Source organism: Sus scrofa, chromosome 14, assembly GCF_000003025.6.
Source record: "Sus scrofa isolate TJ Tabasco breed Duroc chromosome 14, Sscrofa11.1, whole genome shotgun sequence".
NCBI lineage: Eukaryota > Metazoa > Chordata > Mammalia > Artiodactyla > Suidae > Sus > Sus scrofa.
This window is the reverse complement of record NC_010456.5, coordinates 50019979-50041856: the sequence shown is the minus strand read 5'-3', so window position 1 is coordinate 50041856 and position 21878 is coordinate 50019979. Positions and strand designations below refer to the sequence as shown.

At 56.8% G+C, this 21878-nt stretch overlaps 2 protein-coding genes across 3 annotated transcripts in view; both read right to left on the bottom strand.

Moving 5' to 3' along the window:
* PPM1F (protein phosphatase, Mg2+/Mn2+ dependent 1F) overlaps positions 1 to 1245 on the bottom strand; it is a 42436-nt gene extending 41191 nt beyond the window's left edge. For both annotated transcript variants that reach the window (XM_021073287.1, XM_001926857.5), the window contains exon 1: positions 1129 to 1245. The gene's annotated coding sequence lies outside the window, so the exon portion shown is untranslated. The remainder of the gene's footprint in view (positions 1 to 1128) is intronic.
* Positions 4003 to 21445, bottom strand: TOP3B (topoisomerase (DNA) III beta). Its single transcript, XM_021072739.1, is given in 19 exon segments — positions 4003 to 4547; positions 5036 to 5237; positions 5806 to 5906; positions 6175 to 6324; positions 6616 to 6744; positions 7976 to 8149; positions 8233 to 8379; positions 9025 to 9130; positions 9200 to 9378; positions 10476 to 10566; positions 12188 to 12301; positions 12937 to 13093; positions 13516 to 13712; positions 14768 to 14842; positions 15553 to 15659; positions 16647 to 16778; positions 17684 to 17869; positions 19139 to 19252; positions 21344 to 21445. Coding segments are annotated over 17 exon segments (2604 nt in total). The 5' UTR covers positions 17754 to 17869; positions 19139 to 19252; positions 21344 to 21445; the 3' UTR covers positions 4003 to 4074.

Here is a 21878-nt window from a genome sequence, read left to right as displayed (position 1 = left end):
GCCTGGAGCCCAGCCCCTCGAAAGAGGAAGCTAAAAACTCCAGTGAACATGGTGGGAGCAGACAGGTCTCAAGGACAGGGCTGGCTTGAGGCGATAACACAAAGGAATTCTAGGAATGAAGTTGCCTGAAGGTTTGTAAAGTGGTACCATCCTATTTACCTCTCACCACTAGGCTGAGTACAGTTTTACTGAACCACTCCTGCAGATGAAGAAACAGGCTCAGGAAGGGTCAGCAGCCCAATGAAGGCCACACAGGCAGGAAATGGCAAAGCTGGAATGAGGTGGGGTCTTTCCATGCCTTTGTCACTTCCAGTTGCAAGAGGATGGGTGAAATGTGACAATGGCCGGAAATGGCATAAAAGCCAGAAGTGAGACTTGCATTCTATCTCCCACGGTGGGAGCACAGCTCATCCACAGAACCTGCCCCAGGAAACGTCACCAGGACCTGTGTCACTCAGGACAAGTGTCCAGCTGAGTGGAAGCCTTCAAGAAGGAGCCCATTCACCAGGGATTAGGCCCCACTGTTAGGCCCTGCACTAAAATCCCTCCAATCAGGTGCCATTTCTCTCTGATACAGAGAGGTTAAGAGGCTTGCCTGAAGCCACACAGCTGCAGTGGTGGAGCCATGGCCTCCCAGCCTGAGGTTCTATCTTAGCCTGTCTGGCTAAAGCTTAAATACACTTAGGGGAGGGCCGGGGCCGGGGCTGCAGTAGGGCCAGGGTGCAGAGGCTCCTGGGGTAGGGGTCAGGGCCGTGGCCGCGCCAGATGCTCCAGGAGGTGGGGAGCGGAGGGGCCGGACCCGGGCAAGAGGGGAGGCACGTGACCCCTTCGCACTCCATCCCGCTTTACCGTCCTGGGTCCCTTGCCCCGGCTCGGTCACAACCCCTTGGGCCTGACGCCCAGACTCTGCCCCCCGGCGTTCAGCCCCCATGCTCGCCTGGGGCTCCCCAGCCCCGCAGCCGCCCCCGCTCTGCAGCTCCCACTCGGCCCCCAACCCCTCGGGGTCCCCATATCGGCCTCTCCAGCCCCCGACACCGTCCCTGGCGCCCCCGCCGTAGCACCCCCCTGGCGCCATCTGCCCCGCTCCCGCGCCCCGGGCCGCCGCACCCAAGCCCCCGTGGGCCTCACCTGCCACTCGGCCACCCGGCGCCCAGCGAGCAGCTCCTTTCCAGCCCCGCCCACTTCCCGTCCAGCAGCCACGGGCACCGCGCAGGCGCAGTTGATCCTGGGCGGGAGAGGCGGGGGCCGGCCTCTGCTGCCCCCTGGTGGCCGCACGGCGGCCCAGCCTGGAGACTGAGCTCACGCTGCGTGCTGCTTTCCGACTTCCCCGCTTCTGCCTCCGCGCTCAGCGGCCAGAGTCCGGCACGTCTTTAACCTGCGGTAGCCGGGTAGATGGAGGAAAGCGCCCAGAAATTAGGCAACTTGTGCAGTTAACAGCCGGTTAGCCTCAGAGCAGGGTTGCGAGACCACGCTACCGGGGGCTGATGCTTTCAGAGACCGTTAACTTCCTTTTGCTGTTAGGACGATTGCTACAGACGCACATATTTAATATCTATAAGTCTGGAGGGCAGAAATCCAGTGGGTCTCAGTGGGTCAAGTTCAAGGGTCAGCAGGACGCCTTCTTTTTTGGAGGCTCTGGGAAGAATCCCTTCTGCCATCTTTACAGCTTCTAACTGCCCCCTTCTTGGCTTACCGCCCCTTCACCCTTCCAAGCCAGGAACGAAAAGGCCCTTGTGATGGTACTGGGCCGCCCACATAGCCCAGGATAATCTTCCTATTTTAAAGTCCGATTAGCAACCTTAATTTTACCTGCGGCCCTGATTCCTATTCACCACATGATCTAACATCAGCACAGTTCCAGGGACAAGAACCTTGGGAGCCATTTTCCTGCCATCCTAGAAATGTATAAAAATATTTTAAGGCTGGAAGAGATAAATGAACTTTTAGGTCAAAGAAGATGTTTTAATACATGTTAATATATTCATCTTTGTATCAGTGCAGTTGTAAAGCATAATTTTTATTTTTGTCTTTTTGTCTTTTTTAGTGCTGCACCCACAGCATATGGAGGTTCCCAGGCTAGGGGTCTAACCAGAGCTGTTGCTGCCAGCCTATGCCAGAGCCACAGCAATGCCAGATCCGAGCCGTGTCTGCAACCTACACCACAGCTCATGGCAATGCCGGATCCTTAACCCACTGAGTCAGGCCAGGGACCAAACCCAAGACCTCACGGTTCCTTGTCGGACTCATCTCTGCTTCGCCAGGACGGGAACTCTGGAACTCCGTAAAGCATGATTTAAGTTTTCTTATGGAGAGCTCTCCAAAGAGAGCTGGGGCCCTGCCCCCACTGGCATCCAGGCCCACCCATGCACTGCCTGTCCTTCCCAGGAACTAAGGTCTCGGAATGTTTCACTAACAGGGTTTTGGAAGACTAGCAGTTGGTGGATTTGAAAGGACATCTGGGGTGGAGTTTGGGGTGGGTCTGGCAGGCAGGGGTGTCTGGGCAGAGAAAGCAGGGTGGAGGGGGTACTCTGGCTGGTCGCATTCTTTTGTCTTTTTAGGGCTGCACTCAAAGCGTATGGAAGTTCCTGGGCCAGGGGTTAAATCAGAGCTGCATCTGCTGGTCTACACCACAGCCACAGCAACATGGGATCCAAGCCACATCTGTGACCTATACCGCAAACCATGGCAATGTCAGATCCTTAGGATCCTTAACTCACTGAGTGAGGCCAGGGATCAAACCTGCATCCTCATGGATACTAGTCAGGTTCGTAACCCACTGAGTCACAACAGGAACTCCTCATCCCATTATCTTGCTCATTCCTTCCTAGATCCCTTGATCCCTCTCAGTGTGCTGACTCCAGAAAGGCCTGAGGCCACTTGTGACCTTGAATACGTTCCTCAGCTCCCCTGTGCTTAGCTTCCTTACTGGAAAAAATGGGAACAATAGCAACAAAATTACCTCCTAGGGCTGTGGTGAGACCCTGCCTCAGCATTTCTCAAACTGTGCCTGGGACCACCTGTGGGGAGGAAGTTTGAGAACCACAGTGCTGGCCAGTTGGTCATAAGGCAGGACCTCCCACATGTGAAACCCCTGAATGCTGATGTAACCTGCGGGGCCCATCTTGGACTCTCTGGAGTACTGATTCCCTGAGGCTGGGAGCTGGCAGGAGGTGGCCCAAGGACACGGTGGTGGTGGATGGTGGTATGGCTCCTATCCGCCTCTCCCATCTCTGTTCCATCAGCTCTCAGGAGAGCAGCCTCCCCACATCACCCAGCCCACCCGGCCTGAGTCCCAGCCTCAGGTGTGAGTGAATCTCTGACCAAGACGGGGAGCCCGCCTGTGGGCAGCAGGTCTCTGATCTGCCCCTGGCACAGGCTTGGAGAGGCAGTGGAGCCTGGGCAGGGGGGGAAGTCCTCATGTGTGGTGGGCATGTGGTGGCTCAATGTGGGTGCCCCTGGGAGGAGCGGAGATAGGATGAGGACTTGGGAAGGGGGCAGGTGGCTGGTGGCCCACAGGGTGGTGGTGCGGCTGGTGAGGGATCTTCTACAGCTGGCACCAGAGAGCCTTCATGGGCGCCATGGCTCCCTTATGTAAGCCACTGGCCAACCTCTCTCAGTGGATGGGAGTTTGAGAATAAGAATGGGAATGGGCCCTAGGGTGCCACCCAGAGATGCCAAGAGGAAAGCAGGGGTCTGACCCCAAGCAGTGGGGGGAATGAGGGCTAACATCCAGGGAGGACTTCTGGCTGCCTCCTCCTGCCTTGGACACATGCAGGGGTGACAGGTGCCAGGGCCACTCCCACATGTACACAAACACAATGGAGGCCTCAGGCTGGGTATGCTTCCAGGTTTCCCTGAAGGGTGGGCTCCCTGCGAGAAGTGGACAGAGTGGACACTTAGGGGGCATGTACAGAACGAGGGAGAGGAGAGGGGATGGGGCAGGAGGGCCAGCAGGAGACAGATATAACTGTCAGACACCAGGAAAGGCCCCGAGCTGCTTGCTCTGGAGAAGACAGAACACGTTTAATGATTTTCATGGCCCAGAGGACACCGTGCACAGCCTAGGTGGGGCCATCACACAAAGTAGGCAGCCAGGGCTGACATCTTGTCCTTGGGCCGCCTGGCACCAGGCTTCCCCGCTGGCCTCCGGCCCCGGCCCCGGCCCTGCCTCCTCCCGGGCCCACGGTGCATAGGGTGGCAGGAGGCTGCATGCTTCAGCTCCACCAGCTCCTGGAAGATGGGGTCGCAGAAGACGCAGCCTATGTGCTGTGTGGCATCTCCTGGTAGCGGGGACTTGGCCTTGTTGAAGTCGACATCAAGCAGGGCAGCCTCACAGGTGCTGCAGGTGTCGGAGGACACGCGTACACGGTGGGCGTTCTCAAAGCAGTGCGCCACAACGTTGCATCTGTTGCAGGCCACCCGCCACTTGGGGCCCGATGTGGGGTCAAGCACCAGCACGCCACTCTCACACTCCACACATTGGCCGATGCCCAGCATGTTCAGCGAGTGCTGGCAGGTGGGGTGCGTGCACTCATTGCAGCCGGTGCCTGGTGGTGGGGGAGGGGAGCGAGATGCACACCTGCCTGCCACCCTCAGCACCTCCACCCTGACCCTTGGCCCTGTGCACACCAGCCCTGGCTTTGTTCTCTAAATCCTCTCTGACTTCTGAGGTCCCCCTGCTCTGGGGCTAAAACCAAGTCCGGAAGGCACTCTAGATGGCCTCACTGGATCTGCCTGCCCCCTTCACTTTGCTCCCTTTGGCCCATGGGCCGCTCAATTGTCCTGGAAGTGTGGTGGTAACTGAGGGGCCCCACCTGCTACACCTTCTCACTTGCCCCAGCCCAGGAGGGGCACAGCATGCCCACTGCCCATCCCCGGTGTGCTGACTACAGTCAACCATCCAATCATGATAAGGCAGAGGGCAGCAGTCAGGCACACATTCTGGCACATCCAGGCCCAGGAGTCCAATGGGGTGCAAACAGGCTGGTACCAAGGGGAGACCACAGATGCCCCGGCTTGGGAGGGCACAGCTTACCTTTCTTCATGTCTCGGAAGGGTGGGTGGTTGGAGCAGTAGGGGCACAGCGGGTAGCTCTTGCCCCGTGAGCCCGATGACCACAGGACTAGCTCGAAGTCATCAAGCGGGCACCGGAGCTCCTTGTAGAGCTTAATGGTGCCATTCTGGGGCAGCGTGTAGGTCTCATCACAGTGGGAACAGTGCAGACGGCTTGGCTTGGCCTGTGGCAGGGGGTAGGGAGGGCACAGGGTTGCTAAGGCCCCCCTCAACCCTCCCACCTGCCTTCATTCTCCCATAATACAAGACACAGAACAAGTAACATGTGACACGTAACGTGTAAGTGCACATAAGCCCGCCATACATGTCTACCACGCTCGATGCACAGTAGGTAACGTGTAGTATGTGATGCTGCCAGGACCTCTCAGGGGAGAATCCCGAGTCACTGAGTCTCAGGACACTTGCTCCACATACACACATACATAGCTCCCCCCTCAACACAGAGGCACACACACAGTTACACACATACATATACAGCCAGTGTCAACCCCTGCCTGTGTGTTAGTACCCAGGAAAGCAGGGAACGTGCTGTCCAGAGAAAATGGAGGACACGAGTTTCAGGGGCCTAAGAGCCCACATGCTGCTAGGGTCTGGAGGCAACAGTGGGAGATGGCTGCCCAGGCCTCTGAGTCATTCTGTGTGGCCACAGCTGGAGCAAGGCCTACAGGGGTGACCAGACGGCCTCATCTGTGCACAGGTGTCCCCACCTGTCAGAGCCCTTCACCCTCCTACCTGGATGTACTTCATGAACCGGTGGCATTTCCCACAGCGGGAGAGGGGCTTGCCTGTGGCTGCCAGGGGTGAGAAGGACACCTCCATCAGCTCATCCATGCCTGAATGAGAGAGTATAGGGGTCACACAGGCCTCAGGCCGCCTATCTCCCTGACAGGTCGTATACATGGTGGGCTGGAGAGCAGCCACTGTAGCCAAGCATTCAAGTGTGCACCCATCCCCAGCCTCGTGTCAAATGTGCCCCGTGTGCTGCATGTTCCTGTGACGCCCCTACTGTAACCTCCACGGAGCCTGGATGCAGTCTCACTGCCAGAGGTGGCGGCTCTGAGTGCGGCTGTCTGGTGAAGGCAGGGAAGAGGTGGGCCTTACCAGCAATGGAGTCCACGAAGTAGTGGAACTTCCTCTTGAAGATGTCCAAGGTGTGGCCCAGGACCTGGCGGTAGTCGGCCTTGCCCTGGGCAATCAGGTTCAGCTGCTTCTCCACTGCGCTGCGGATGGTGGGGAGCACCAGCTCTGCGTCTGCAAGCAGGGACATGCTGTAAGCTCCACGCCTGTGGGCCAGGGCAGCCCCCACCAGGACAGTGTTGCAGTGGGAGGCTTCTTGTGTGAGGGTCCACTCTCCTCCCTTTCCCTAGGGCCTCTAGGACAGATGGAAGCACCGCAGCAAGGATGCAGGCCTGAGCGGGAGGTGGTCTGCAGAGAAGAGTCCCATAGCCCTGCATTCGGACCCTCGCACATGTCACTCAGCCCTGCTGGATGCTCACTGCACTCACTGCCCGTCAGAGGTGGTGCCCAGGCAGCTGGACTGACCAATCTTATAGTAGCCATGCACCAGGACGATGCCGAGGTTGGTGGGCTTGAGCCGGCGCCCACTCTCCACGACCACGTAGTTGCGCTGGCAGATGTTGTTGATGTGCACGGGGATGCTGGCGTCTGTCCCTGTGACCAGAGCAAGACCCCGTTGGACTGGGCTCCACCTTTAGGCCTGCTTGCCATGCAGGCCCTGGTTCTCAGCCAGCCTCGGATGCCAGGCTGTAGGCCTTTCCTGGACTACCTCTTGTGGACCCGACAACAATGCTCCTAGAGGCTCAGGGAGATTAAGGAGCTCTGCCAAGTTCCCAAGCTTGTCTGCCCAGCCCTCACATCTGCTGAATGTGACCTTGGCCTCTCTTTGCCGCCTGTGGCATTTGTACCTTTCCAGAACCCCAGCCCCCGGTGTGGGGCACACCTCCCCTGGGTGCCAAGGTCACCTAGCACAGCCAGGTGTTGCCTTCCCTGCTCCTGTGCCTGGAGCCTCCTGAACGGTGGGTGCTCAGAGGCCCAGGAGCCCAAGGTCCATGGCTGGCGGCACCACATGGGCTTGGGGTCTGAGCCCTGTGCAGCTCCGAGGCCCACTGCACACTCCCTGCTGTACCCACTGCATTTGGGCCATAGTCCCACCTTTGACCACTGTCCTGGCCAGTAGGTCACAGGATCTCTCTTCACTGTTGCAAACTTGCTTTGGTCATGGGGTCTGTGACACTATCTAGCATGTGGCTACAAGAAGCCACGGATGGCCAGTCAAAAAGGACAGAGGATACCGGGGAGTGGCACCCATACCCATGTAGGCTGAGAACACCAGCACCCAGGCCCCTGGAAGAAGCAGGCCTAGCTCTCCCGACTTGGCCACCGCTGTCACCAGGATGCCAGGCTCCAGTGAGAGGCTCCTTGGCGGGCACCTGAGGACGGTGGGTGACGCAGCAGAGCCCAGTGCCTGACCTGGCTGTCCCACTGTCCTCCAGAGCCTGTCAACCATGAGGGGCCTGGTCACTGGAGCAGCGCATCAGGGTATGGGCAGGACCTCTCGAAGCATGCATTGGCGACCCCATCTCTGAGACCATGAGCTCCCCCAGGATGCCCATTCTCATGTGGAGCTTCAAGGTGCCGGGTTGGCCAGGGAGTGGTGCTGTGGAAATGTGGCTTTACTGTCATCCGTGTGGACTTGATCCCACAGGGGAATCACAGGCACCTTGGGCCAAGGCAGCCCTGGGTCGTAGCAGAACCCAAGGGGGCAACTCTGCAGCAGGGCCAGATCTCAGGTGGAGGCTGAGAAGAGGAGGCCGCCCTGCCCCACTCAGGTGGCTACACATGGGGCCCCCATCCTGGGTTGGGAGCCTGGGCCCAGACCAACCGATGCCGTGCTTCTCCATGAGCGTGATGAGCTCGGCCTCCGTCAGGTAGTCGGGCGGGCTGGTTTGCTTCTCCAGCATCTTGACCTCGCCCACGGCAAAAGTGTCGCCCTTCTGGCAGGTGGGTAGGCTCTCCTCCAGGGGCACGCTCTGCCAGGGCATAATCTCTGTGAAGCCTGAGGAGATGGGGTGCTGTCAGTCAGGGCCCGTGTCTGTGTGTCCACGGGGTGAGGAGAGGCACCTGTCCCACTGCACTTACCGGGCGAGATGACAGTCTTGCCCGTGCAGGTGAAGCGCTCAGGCCCAATCCGGAAGGAGATGGTGCTCTGCAGGTACCTGCAGTCGTGGCTGACCGTGGCGATGAAGTGCCTGGTGATATACTCGTACAGCCGCCAGGCCTCGCCCCCTGCAACAGCTGCCTACTTGGTGCTCGGGCTCAGGCTCCAGCAGCCCTGCACTCAGGGCCCAGCAGCAGGGCTGGGATGCCAGAGCCAGGCTGCTCCAGAGCCCGAGAAGGGGGAAGGGGCACAGAGGAAGGAATGCGAGTGTCTCCCTGGTCTTGGTGGCACCTGCAGGCCCCCCACCCACTCCCAGCCCTTCCAGGTAGGGCTGCTTTTCAGAGCCTGGCCTGGCCCTGTAAGTGACCTGCTGCCATTGCATCAGATGGGGCTACATACAGGGCCTCCCATCTCCCTGCTCGCTCCTGGTGTGGGTGGCAAGTAGGGGTGCCTTGCAGTTGAACCTGTCACTCTGCCCTGGTGTCACTCTACTCCATCTGTGGTCTCCTGTCTGGCCTTCTGCTCCAGGGCCTCCTGTAGCAGTGCCCGCACCTGGGTCACATACTTGGTGTGACAGAACACAGCTTTCGGGTGGCCTCTTGGCCATGGCTGGGTAGGTGGGGGCCACACTGCTGATGGGGCCTGACCCATCCAAAGCTGCCACCACCGGGGCTCCTCACCCTACCCCCTTGGGAGCTCGGACACTGTGCAGGTGTGCGTGGGTGGATGTGTGCACATGTACGAAGGTGCGATCGTCGGCGGCGCCCACATACCTAGCTCAGCCTCAGTGGCGGACCTCATGGGGGTGATGGGAGGATGGTCGCCGGCGTCGTGGCCTTTCCGCGGGCGGTTGATACCCTCAGCTAACAACTGCTTCACCTGAGGGCAGAATGCGCAGCAGAGTGAGTCTGGGGTCGCATGCAGAGGGAGCAGCCGCCTGTCCTGGACTTGGCCCGAGGGGCCGGGGCCTCACCGTGTCGCCCAGTAGGGGTGGTTGGCCTGCTGCCGCAGCGGCCCCTTCAGGTCGAAGCTCTCGGGGTAGTGGGTGGTCTCGGTGCGCGGGTAGCTGATGTAACCCTGTGTGTAGAGCCGCTCGGCGGTCTGCATGGCGTGCTGCGGCCCCATGCCTGCCGGTGGTGGAGGCGCGCTCAGGGTCCTGGGAGGGCAGGGGGCGCCAGGTTCCCCAAGCAGGGCGGGGACGCCCCTGTCACCCTCAAGATGTTGACAGCCGTATAGCACCCTCTCACACTCTGCCTGGGCCACACCCTCAGCCCAGGTCCCGCTGGGACAGCAGAGCCCACACATGCCTCTGTTCTGAGGCCTGGTATTTCTGTGATCACAGCCCCCAGAGCCACTGACGGAGGGCTCGTCTCCTGCCCCAACCCACAGAGGCTAGCCTCCACTAGCGACATTCAAGGTCACTGTTGTCTCCTGAGGATCCCTGGAGGTGCTGCTCTGAGGACAGTGCCTATGGCCTCCTAAGGCCAGTGAAGGGCATGAATGCCTGAAGACTGACAGTTGGGAGACCAAGCGCCCAGCACAACTCCCTCCATGCTGTGCACACAGGGCTCAGAGTGGCCACATCACACCTGTCACACCTGTCCTGAGGGGGAGATGGGCCTCCCACACCTGGCCCTCCCTGCTCCAGGGAGCAGCCAGCGCGACAAACTGCTATTGTTAAAATGGCCTGTTTCACATCTTGTAATCCTCACAACAACCCAGAGAGATGGGGCCTACGGTCGCTCTACTTTCTCATGAGGAAACCAAGGCTCCAGGACAAAGAAAGAAGTGGCCCAGCTGGGACTTGGCCAGTCTTTAATTTGGAGCTGAAACCCCACAGTTTAATGCCTCTGAGGGGACAGCACCGAGCCAGGGACACACAAGGGCCTGGCAGCTGCTCAATGTTTAGTGACATGAAATGGTCTGCATTTCCCCCGCAAGTTCAAAGACTCCGTTGAGTGTTAACCAACACTACAAACAGAATCCTCCCTCCTGTTTGTTACTTGTTTCTGCTCTGGAATTTAAGAGAAAGGAAATCTGCATGAGGCTCAGATTCCCTCTAAGCCTCAGCTCACACTGCACGGAGGGTGTGCTGGCACTGGTGGAGGGCATGCTGGCACGGGTCGAGGGGGTGCCTTCCCGCACCGGTGGGCAGAGCTGAATAAGGTCATGATGTGCCTCCCCAAGACATCTCCTGGGGCTTTGGAGCAAGGTGCACACTCACCCAGAGCAGAGCTGGCCACACGCAGCATCTCCACAGTGTTCAGGGCCAGTGGCCTCTGCTTGGTCTTCTCTTTCTTGCTTGTGGCCTCCACCTGGAGAAAGAACAGATCCAGGGGTGGAGGTGGCCAGCACAGGATCAGGACGTGCGGCCAAGGGTCTGATCTCTTCCGTGTGACCTCCTTCCTTTCCCAATTCACTGTCACAGTGGTTTCAAGACTTGAGGGACTATCTGGTCAGGCCCAGAAAGGGAAAAAAGAAAAGTCTTTTCTTTTTTTTTTTTTTTTTTTTTGTCTTTTTGTCTTTTGTTGTTGTTGCTATTTCTTGGGCCGCTCCCGCGGCATATGGAGGTTCCCAGGCTAGGGGTTGAATCAGAGCTGTAGCCACCGGCCTACGCCAGAGGCACAGCAACGCGGGATCCGAGCCGCGTCTGCAACCTACACCACAGCTCACGGCAATGCCGGATCGTTAACCCACTGAGCAAGGGCAGGGACCGAACCCGCAACCTCATGGTTCCTAGTCAGATTCGTTAACCACTGCGCCACGACGGGAACTCCAGAAAAGTCTTTTCTAGCGAATCTTCTAGGGAAAGAGAAAACCTGGAGGAATGGGGAGTCAGAAGGGGTGGATGGTGCCAGCATCTGCCAGGCAGCAGCGGGGTGGTGGTGGGTGGGCAGGGGGCCACAGGGTGAGGGCCTGTCACAAGGCAGCCAGCCGCTTGCCCCTCATTGCACCACTAGTGTTGCTACACCTTGTGATCTGTCAGGAGCTGGAAACTGGTTTACATGAAATCTCCTAACTTTTAAAGGTGGGTAACAATTTTGGAACTTTTGTCCACACCATGTACTTAAAGGAAAATAGTGGTGGGCTACCATGGTCAGCCCCTGGGCTGAACAGCTGTCAGAGGGACTTCTATCCTCTCTGCTGCCACGCTGCACCCATACCAACCCCACACGGACCTGGCAAGACTGTGCCCTCTGAATCCCAAACTCAGGGCTAACGCTCCAGCCCTGTGTGTGGACATGATGGCTATTGAGGGTAGAAGCATAGGGCAGCTTTAGGAGAAGACCTGGAGCTGGAGTCATTGCATGGTGGGCAAGAGGGCATTCAGGAAGGCTCTGGAAGGATGAGAAGGCGAATAGAGGAGGCCGGGCTGGGCCTCAGTGACTAGGGCAGCCATCACGCTGCAGGGCATAAGCTGAGGTGGTCACAGACCTGCCCTTATCCATGTGGCCAGCCCCTTGCTGGATGCCACCACCCTCTTCCTAACAGCCACGCAGTGCATGCTTCCAACTTGTGAAGCCCTGGGTAAGAAAAGCAGCACATCAAAGCCATGAAAGCTGATAATGCAGAGTCACCAGCACTAGCCGCTGACCTGGGTGGGTTCCTGAAGGGACTGCTAGTTCTTAGCTTGATGTATCACTGGCAAGGGACACTTGGGTGGAATCTACCCAAACCCACGTAGCACCACGGGCACAAGGAAAGGGGAGCGTGGAGGGCCTGGTGGGGTGGGGGCGCCTGGTCAGAGTGGGCATGGACACTGCAGCTTCTGCCTGGACCAAAGTATCCCAGTGGGAGCATATATACGAGTAACTGCTCTTCTCTCTAAAAGGAATCTGGGCTCCAGAAAGGCAGAGAAAGATATCAGCCTAAGTGGGCAGAAGCTTTCAAGCTGCCCTCCCTCAGGCAGTGGGACAGACTGGGCGGCAGGCCCACCTGGGCCTCCTTCTCTGGCTTGGTCATGTTCAGAAACATCTGTGCGATTTCCCGGTCGAACACACGCACTCGGTCCCAGTCCAGAAGGAGAGACCTGTCTTGGTCAGTGTTCACCTGCAGGATGGGAGAACAGAGAGGTTCCAGGTGAGTCAGGGCGGCACCCAGCCCTGTTCAGGTACAGGCACAGTTTGAGGCCTCCCAGCTGAGACCAGGCAGACTGGCTCATGAGGGGATCCTAAAGCTGAGGCTGAGGTGTCCTTAGGGAGCATTGGAGCCCCCACATCTCGTGCCATCCCTGCTCTACCCCTAACTTCCCCGCCACCCCCCACCACACTAGGTGTGGCCCCACCCAGGAGCCCCCCAACCCCATGCTGACTGAAGCAGGTCTGTAATATGTTCTAAATCTTATAAGAAGCCTCCATTCTATTTGGAGAAGGAGTTCTAATACTTTTTAGAAGTTTGAAAGTCAGCGCCCCGTTACCCTAAGTCCAGTCAGTCCTTGGATCTGACCTCCCAGCTGTAGCCCCGGTGGGTGACCTCATCCCACACTGCCCAAGCATCCAGGTCCAGCCTTGTCTTGCCACCTTCATGAAGGCTGGGGCCTGTCCCTGGCACCCATGACATGGCCTGCTCAGTCAGCTGCAAACACCTGTGCCCTTAGCCTGAGGACTATGACAACGATGACGGAGATGCTCAGAGTCCACACCCAAGCTTGGAGAGCCCCAATGTGAAGCCACAGGGAAGCCAACCTTGGCCTGCAGCACCCAGTAGGTCTCTGGTTTGAAGGACTGGATCTTATCGTGTCTCTCCACACAGAAGCCCAAGGTGGGGGTCTGGCACGGCCCGAAGGAGATGAGCGAGCTGTCCAGGTCGCCATATTTCCCCTGGAAGTATTTGGTCTGGAACCTATGGGGATGGGGGGTGGACATGTGTCCCCTCAAGCACCATGGGAGGCAGGCAGGGGGCTGGCTGGCAGTGCGGAAGGAGGCCCAAAGCAGCTGCTCATTGCTCAGGAGGTGGGGTAAAAGGACCCACCCGGCATAGGGGTAGAGAAGGTGTGGGTGGGTGGAGTGAGCTACATGTGCGCTGACAGGAAGGCAGGAAAGAGTAGAGGCTCTGACCTTCCAGAAGCAGGAAGCCCTCTGATCTCACTCCAGGCCCCTCACCCCCTCAAGACCCACCCACTATACTTGTCAGGGAGAGGGGGGCATCTGTCATCTGCCTCAGCTAGAGACTATTTCCTCAGGGAACTGAAAATGCGCCACCTCCCAAGGCCAATAAGGCCGAGGGTGCAGCCCGGGATTGGCCAGGGCAGTGGCCGGGCGCACCTGGTGAAGGCACAGCCAATGCGCAGGTCCAGCTCCTGCCGCGCATCCACCGAGAGCGCCTCGTTGTGGTCGGGCTCGCCCAAGTGGGCCATGGCGTTGCAGATGTCTGTGTCCGTGATGGAGCTGAACCGGGCTCGAAACACTGTCTTCTCGCTGCCATGGGCCTGGTTCATGACAGGCAGCACTGCATCCAGGACCTGAGGGAGGTGGCCTGCTGTAATGCCCAACTTCTCACCAGCATGCCTGGCAGCTCCCACCCTTGCAGAGCCTCCTGTGCGGCCCCTCCCAGCAGGCCAGTCTCCAAGAAACTCCTGTACTCAGCTTCCTCTCCCCTCCACCAAACACCCCTCCACCCCAAACACCCCCTGCCAGAGGCCGTGTCCACCCCGAACCAGGAGGTGCTCTGGCCACGGACATGGGGGGACTCAGCCTCCACCGCCACCCACTCCACCACTTCCCCTCCTTCTGGAGGGAGGGCTGCGTGGACTTGAGACCTTTCAGAGACAGAGGAAGGACTGAGAAGAAAAAAGAAGAGGAGGCAGTGGATAGGAGAGGGGGCCAGGTTGGCTTAGAGCAAGGGCACCGCGGGGTCCTGGGGTCCTGGGGCCCAGACTCACTAAGAATTAGTGAAGGCCGTGCAGTGGGAGGGGAGTCGGTGCTGGAGCCTGGCCATGCAGCTTCTTCACGGGGAAGAAGTGGCTTCGTTTCTGAGGGGAGAAAGCCCATGAGCCGCCACCACTCTGCACTCCAGACACCAAGGTCCCTGGGGAGGGGCAGCCCTGCAGGGGAGGGCGGGCGGTGGGGGACAGTATCTGGGAACAGCTAGAGCAAGTTTCCTGAGAGTGCCAGGCCCTCGGTGAGAGCTAGGGTGTCAGAGTGTGAGGGGCCCCTGCCCGAGGGAGGGCTCACTGGGGGTGGCAGAGGCGGAGGGCAGGGAGGTGCAGACGATGGAGCAGGCAGGAGGTGAGAAGAGGGTGGCGTGTGAAAGGGGGTCACAGCGCTAGCTGAAGTCCCCTGCATGGCCAGAACCACCCTCTCCTCCAGGCAGCCCTCCATCTAGGAAATCCTGCCCCACTGCTTGCTCCTGTGCCCAGCAGGAGAAGGGACACTTCCTCCCCTGGGCAGAGCCCCTGCATCTTAAAGCATTTACAGAATCTCCCTTTAAGTTGGTGCTGGCTCCCCAGGGTGGCAGTGGCCCAGAAATGGCGTGACAGTGGCAGGAAAGCGGATGTGTGAACCCCAGGGCCCTCACCTCAAAGCAGATGTTCTCGCCCTCCTTGTCGCAGTCCAGCCACAGCACGATATAGTCGCAGCCCTTGCCCTCCACCTGCACACAGCACACAGCACACACGGGGACTTGTATCTGCCCGCCCCCACTCTGCCCCCGGTCCCTCCACCCTATCAGGAGGCTGGAGTCCAGGGCAGGGCCTGGGATGGGCTGAGGAGCTGGCTTATCGGGCTAGCTTAGTCTCTCAGGAAAAAAACACTTCAGAATTGTTTTTTCGATTAAAAAAAAGGTTACAAATGACATGTGAGCTTAACCTCCAAAACTGCATAGAAAAAAGGCTGAAATGGATAATTAACTATTAACAGTGGTTGTCTTGGATGGTATGATTATAAATAATTTTTTCTTCTCCTACTTATGTGTATTTTCTTTTTTCTTTTCTTTTTAAGGCCACACCCACAGCACATGGAAATTCCCAGGCTAGGGGTCCAATCAGAACTGTAGCTGCTGGCCTAACAGGAATATGGGATCTGAGCCACATCTGTGACCTACACCACAGCTCACACCAATGCGGGGTCCTTAACCCACTGAGCGAGGTCAGGGATCTAACCTGCATTCTCACAAAGACTATGTAGGATTCTTAACCGCTGAGCCAAAATGGGAACTCCCCTATTTGTATTTCCTAATTTTCCATCACATGTGCATTTGTTTTAAAATCAGGAAACCACCACCAAACTATTTTAAAAGCAGAATCCTGCTCTGGGGGTTGGGTGACCAGGGTGCCCAGGCCAGCTGTGTCAGGGAGGACGCACTTGTAGGAACTTCACCATGTTCAGCTTGGGGTTGGCCTCCTTCTTCTCTGTCGGGGCCTGGCTGAACAGCTCGGCAGGGTCCACCTTGTCCCACTTGTTGTACTTCCCTACAAATGCAGGCACAAGGACATTAGAATCACACTTGACACCTCAAGTGTGTCAAGGGGGGTGCTCAGGGAACATCTTCCCAGAGCGGGGCCTGCCTTCCTGAGCTGTGAGCTGACACCCCTCGCAGGGCAGCCCAGCAGCGATGCCGCTCCAGTCATTCCTGGCCGTTCCCTGTGGCTGGGGCACCACACCAGGCCCCAGAGATGCACTCTACTCATGCATGCCTGGCTCCTCCTGCAACCAAGTTCTGTAACCTCTCCCCACCCAGCACTTGGCTGGCACTTAGCAGGTGCTCAGCAGATCCTGGGGAGCATCTGTCTCCCTGGGACCCTGTCTGGTGTACCCCCTCCTTCCTAGTTTGGGGCATAGGGATCACTTGCCCAGCCCTCAGGCTTCCTCTTAGGTCTCACTGGTCAGACAGAGCCAAGGTCAAGTCCCGGCTCCCCACCTGCTGCTGCTGCTGGTCAATTCAGGGTCCCACTGCCCGGCCACATGACTGGGTGGGAGTCACTGAGCAAAGAGCTGTCGAGGCTGTGCTGTAAGTGGCCTGCACTCAGCACTGCAATTCCCTCTATGCTGGGGCAGCAGACAGTCCTGGGAAGTGATGATGCTGTCCTCAGGCCCGTCACACACAAGAAGCAGCCCCAGCAGGGTAAAGGTCTAAGTCCAGGTCAGACCCTTGTCAACTGGGGCCCTACATTTCACCCCAGTGAGTCACTGAAGCTGGCCTCCCAGTAACAGCCACTGAGTGACCGCAGGACGAGGGTCTAATGGTGGGGCAGCAACCCTCTTCTGCATAACTGCCCGGGCCAGGTCACCACTGAGGTGGGCACCCTGCCCCCAGTCTGCACAGGAGGATACAGGGCACACAGCGATGGAGGGGTACCTCTGGGATGGGGACCCAAGTCAGCACTCCTCAATCCGTTGGCCTCAGACAAACCTTCCGGGCTCAGTGCCATGGAGGGTGAGCAGGAGTGGGGGCTCACCCAGAAAGTCCAGGGTCATCACGTGACCACAGACAGATGTCATCTTGAAGTGGACAGGCTGGCCAGCAAAGGTCCCTGTGTATTCGTGCACCGAGCACGTCCCATTCAGCCCTTTGTGCGAGGACATGTTTCCTGTGAGAGAAGCAGGGTGATGGCCAGGCCAGCAAGCTGTAGCTGGTGTCCCCCTGGCAGTCATGAATAAGGATCCTCAGGGAAAATGGCACTGCTCACCACCTAGCACTGTGTTCGCTCATAGTACTGGTGGGTGGGGGCCAGAAGCACCCCTTGGACGCTCATGCACAGGCACTGGGCTTGTCTGCTGCATTCCTGTGCTCACTCTGAACTGTATTTCTGCCTCTTTCAAACCCAACTCAGAGTTCCCCAGAGCCCCCCTAACTGTTGAACCCTGGGAATTCACTCCCCGACGGTCCCTCAGCTCAATTTTCTTGGCCTCCGGGGACCAGGCACTTCTGGGGTCTCCCCTTCCCTTCAGACCAGGACTTCTCATCCAGCTGCCCTGGGGTCTTCTTCCCCCTCAGCCGGGCTGAGGGGAGGTGATGGCAGATGTATGGCATCTCTGTATCCCCAGCACCCTCCAAACACCAAGGGGCCAGGGTGGGGCCAGGGGGTGTCCTGGGGTTGTGGGGGCTGGGGCCACAGCTCAGCCTTGTGATATGTGACTGACAAGAGGGGCATGGGCTGCAGCTGTGGGGGGAGGTGGGTTCAGAGGCTGGTTCCCAAGGCCCACGACACAGGCAGGGTCCTGGCTGTGTCTTTGTCCTTCCAGTGGACATGCTGCATAAGTTAGCAGGGCTGGTTTCTGTTGCTTGTGACAGACAACCCTGACTGTCACGTGCCACCAGCCATGCCTGCACCTGTGGGGCGCTGATCGAGGCAGTAATCGCAGCCCAGGGACTAACTGACTAAGAGACCAAGGGCTTCCTTCACGCCTGACGTCCCAAACAGAACCTACTCCAGCGATCAGGGGTCACCTTTTGGGAAAAGAAAGGGATGACATGCAGAGCAGTCCCTCGTACCTCGGGAGAGGATCCTGGCAATGGATTGGGCCAGGGACGGCTTCTCTGCGACCATGAGCACGGTCTTCATCCTGTCCCAGTGCCACCAGGTCCTGGCCTCACTCCTTCACTGCTCTCAGGGGAACAGCAGCCAAGCAGCTCAGATTTTGCCCTAGAGCAGCCCCTTACTGCTGCCAATGCTGACTCCTAAAGAGAAAATATGCAGAAAACAGCACTTGAAACTGGAACTTCCACCACTAATAGGCAAATTCATTCTGAACAACAAAACAAACATGAGGCAAGGGAGTTCCCGTCGTGGCGCTTTGGAAACGAATCTAACTAGGAACCATGAGGTTGTGGATTCGATCCCTGTCCTGGCTCAGTGGGTTAAGGATCCGGCATTGCTGTGAGCCGTAGTGTAGGTCACAGAGGCGGCTCAGATTCTGTGTTGCTGTGGCTCTGGTATAGGCCGGTGGCAACAGCTCCAATTAGACCTCTAGCCTGGGAACCTCCATATGCCACAAGTGTGGCCCTAAAAAGAAAGAAAAACAAAAAAACAAAAAAACACATGAGGCAAGAAACAGAAAACTCGGGAGTTCCCTGGTGGTCTAGTGGTTAGGATTCAGTGCTTCCACTGCTGAAGCCTGGGTTCAATCCCTGCATGGTCTGGGAACTGACAGCCCACATCAAGCCACAGCCAAATAATAAATAAATAAATAGATAGACACACACACACACACACACACACACACACACACGCATGCACAATCACCTCAGAGAAAAGAGTTGAGATGCCTCAAATGACAGCCAGACCATCTGCAGAGGGGCTCGCCTACCTGACAATCAGCCCACTTGTCGGCATCACCCAGGGCCCTGATCTGTGTCCACTCCCATCATCCCAGACATCTCCTCCTCCCTCCAGAGTCATGGTCGTTCCTGCTTCCACCTTGGTCTACTTCCTCTGACTCCCTGCCCTCTCCCTAAAAACCACTGCTGCTGCATCCCCCCCATGGATGGTGTGTGGTTTGTGATCTATGCACCAGCACTCACTGAATGTCTGCTGAATGAATGAACAACCAAAGCTGTTCTTATCCAGCCTCTGTTCTGCTATGGGAAGTGTCAGAGGCCCAGGACCATCCAGAGACTCCCCTTCCCCAGCCCAGAGACACCAGAGGCCAGAAGTGGAAAGTGGTGGCAAATGGAGATTGCTCTGTGAGGGCTTCCAAGTTTCCCATCCCTTCCAGAGTAGGAGGAAGGATTTATCCTATGATGTCCCCTCAGTTTTTCTCGCAGTAATATCACAAGTGTAGCCAGTAATTGTGGTATAATTGTTCTGCCAGGGTCCTTGGGTGGGGGCCGTGTTGTGCTGCTCCGCAGTGGGAACTGCACAGTCGAGAGTTCAAGTTTGTGGCCCTCACCTGTCTGGCCTCTGAGAGCACCCCGGGGGGAGATGCCTTGCATCCCTGCAGCACTTACCACTCTAAAAGTAAACTCCAGGAGAACAGGGGTGTTACTCCAATGGCAAGGAGTAGATGGTGAGCAAATACTACTGAATGGATGATCGCTGAAGATATAAAAGAGTGATTCTACCTGCAAAATGAATAATGAAAATACTTTATCATGTTTAAAATTTAAAAACTGGGGAGTTCCCGTTGTGGCTCAGCAGGTTAAGACCCTGACATAGTGTCCGTGAGGGTGCAGGTTGGATCCCTGGCCTCACTCAGTGTGTTAAGGATCTGGCATTGCTGCAAGCTGTGGCGTAGGTCACCAGTGAGGCTTAGATCAGGTACAACCATCTTAAAGAGGAGCAAACTAAGACTCAGAGGAAGCAATTTTCCAAAGTTTGGGGCAGAAATGCATGCTGCTCTACTTCTAGCCAGGTACTTTCCCCCCGCCCCCCAACTGCACCAAGCTCTACCTCTTAAAAAGATTTCTGCACTCTCAACAAATGTTCTCTGATAATCTTGAGGCCTCCCTATTTTTCCATGAAGACATATCTCCAATTTCAAAATGGAAGCCAATGAGAACAGAAGCTGAAAACAGTGGTTTGCAAAATTTCATTTATATACCATCTTAACATCTTTGCTTTACTGATATTATTATTAACTTAAGGTTCTGCCTTTAAGAAAAAGCTTGAATATATACAAAAGGGAAATTCTATAGCCTCTTAGGAGCTTAAAGCCTGTAGTCAATAACCAGAACTAGATTCTTTCCAGTAACCTACATGGCCTATCGTGTTTAATTTCATTTTTGTTTTTTCGTCTTTTTAGGGCCACACTTGAGGCATATGTAGGTTCCCAGGCAAGGGCTCAAATCAGAGCAAGAGCTACCGGCCTGTGCCACAGCCACAGCAACAAGGGATCCAAGTTGTGTTTACAACCTACACTGCAGCTCAAAGCAATGCTGGATCCTTAATTCACTGAGCTGAGGTCAGGGATTGAACCCGAGTCCTCATGGATACTAGTTGGGTTTGTTACCACTGAGCCACAACAGGAACTCAAGTTCAATTTTGTTGCCTGCCAAAGCTCTGAGCCTGAAGTTTGTCCTCTATTGCATAAAAGGAGATTAGCGAGTGCTAAGAGGATATTAACAGCAAACACCCCAAATTAAGGCTATAATTAGAGGGCTGAAAATCAAAGGAAGTAGAGGTTAACTTGTTATAACCCTGGCCACTCACAAGACAATGGTATGTGTCTTTTGGAAGCACTGTAGATAAAGTCCTTTACCACCAGTGACTTACACACAGGTGGATCACACAAGTGGATCTAGCCTGGGAATGGAGGCCTAGCAGTGGTCTGTTTATCACTTAGAGCCCTAGGGTTTCCCGCCTTAGTCACTTTATCAAACACCTATGGAGTCAGGAGGACAAACCACCCTTTAAGCTCCTCCTCTGCAGCCATGCTATAGCTGAAAACACAACTGTATTTTATCTTGCCAGCAATGCTACAAGGCCTACGTTGTAATTTTTGAAACTGGGTAGACTGGGAGGTTGAAAACAATTCAGACTAGTGTCAGGTGACCTTTGTCAGGGCTCTAGGGACCCCAGAACTCGCTGGCCACCGAGCCCAGGCTGGGCTGAATTTTCATGACCTGTTCTTTTTTTTTGTCTTTTTTGGGCCAACCCGTGGCATATGGAGGTTCCCAGACTAGGGGTCTAATCGGAGCTGTAGCCACAGGCCTAGGCCACAGTCACAGCAACGCGGAATCCTTAACCCACTGAGTGAGGCCAGGGATTGAACCCTCATCCTCATGGTTCCTAGTCGGATTCGCTAACCACTGCGCCACGACGGGAACTCCATGACCTGTTCTAAGGCTGAGGGACAAAAGAGGTAAAATGAGGCCTTTGTGAGAAAGTACTGCCTGGATTCCAGCGAATTTGTTCACAAAAGTGCTCTCCCTCCCTCCTTCCTTCTTCTGCACCAACCACTCCCCGTGGAGAAACACGCCCCGGCTCCCTCCAGACCGAGCTGGGCCGGGGGCAGCAGCGGAGCCTGGACCGCGAACCCCGAGTCTGTCGCCCGCGGCGCGGCCCCACCGACGGCTCGGTCCACAGAGGCTTCAGGGGCAGCGCCAGCTCCCTCTGGGCGCTCCCAGCCCCGCCCAGCGGGAGGAGGCGCCGAGAACCGGAGCCCGGCCTGGACCCGCTCCCGAGCCGCCCGCCACCCGCCGTCCGCCGCTCACCGCGTCGCGGATCCCGCTCCGCCTCTCCCTCCCCGCGGCCTTCGGCGACCTGCTTCCGGGTCCGGCCGCGGACGTCGTCCCCCACGTGCCCTCCGGCGCCGCACGCCGGTGTCTGCGGGTTCCGAGGCGCAAGCGTTCCGGGGCACATCCTCCAGTCGGCTCTAGCCTAGCATTCCGGGTCCGCAGGGGTTCCCAAACCCCGCCCTGGTTTCGCCCTGCTGCGGTCCGCAAGGGGTTCCCAAACCCTCCGCCCCATTCTTCCTGGCCGCGGGGAGGCAATAATGACAATTATCTACAAAGATGAAAACTGGATAAGCGTGAAAACATATATGTTGTTCATAATTAAAAACTAAAAACTACAGATGTGTGTATAGCAGGCTTCTTTCAATGCTATAAACATCTGTGGAATGAATGAATGATCTATGTAAAACATATCTGGAAAACGAATTGGAATATAATCGTCTCTTTCGTGTTAGAACTATAAGATTATGGAAGATTTAAAGTAATTTTTATGGCTTTATTTTTACATATTTTA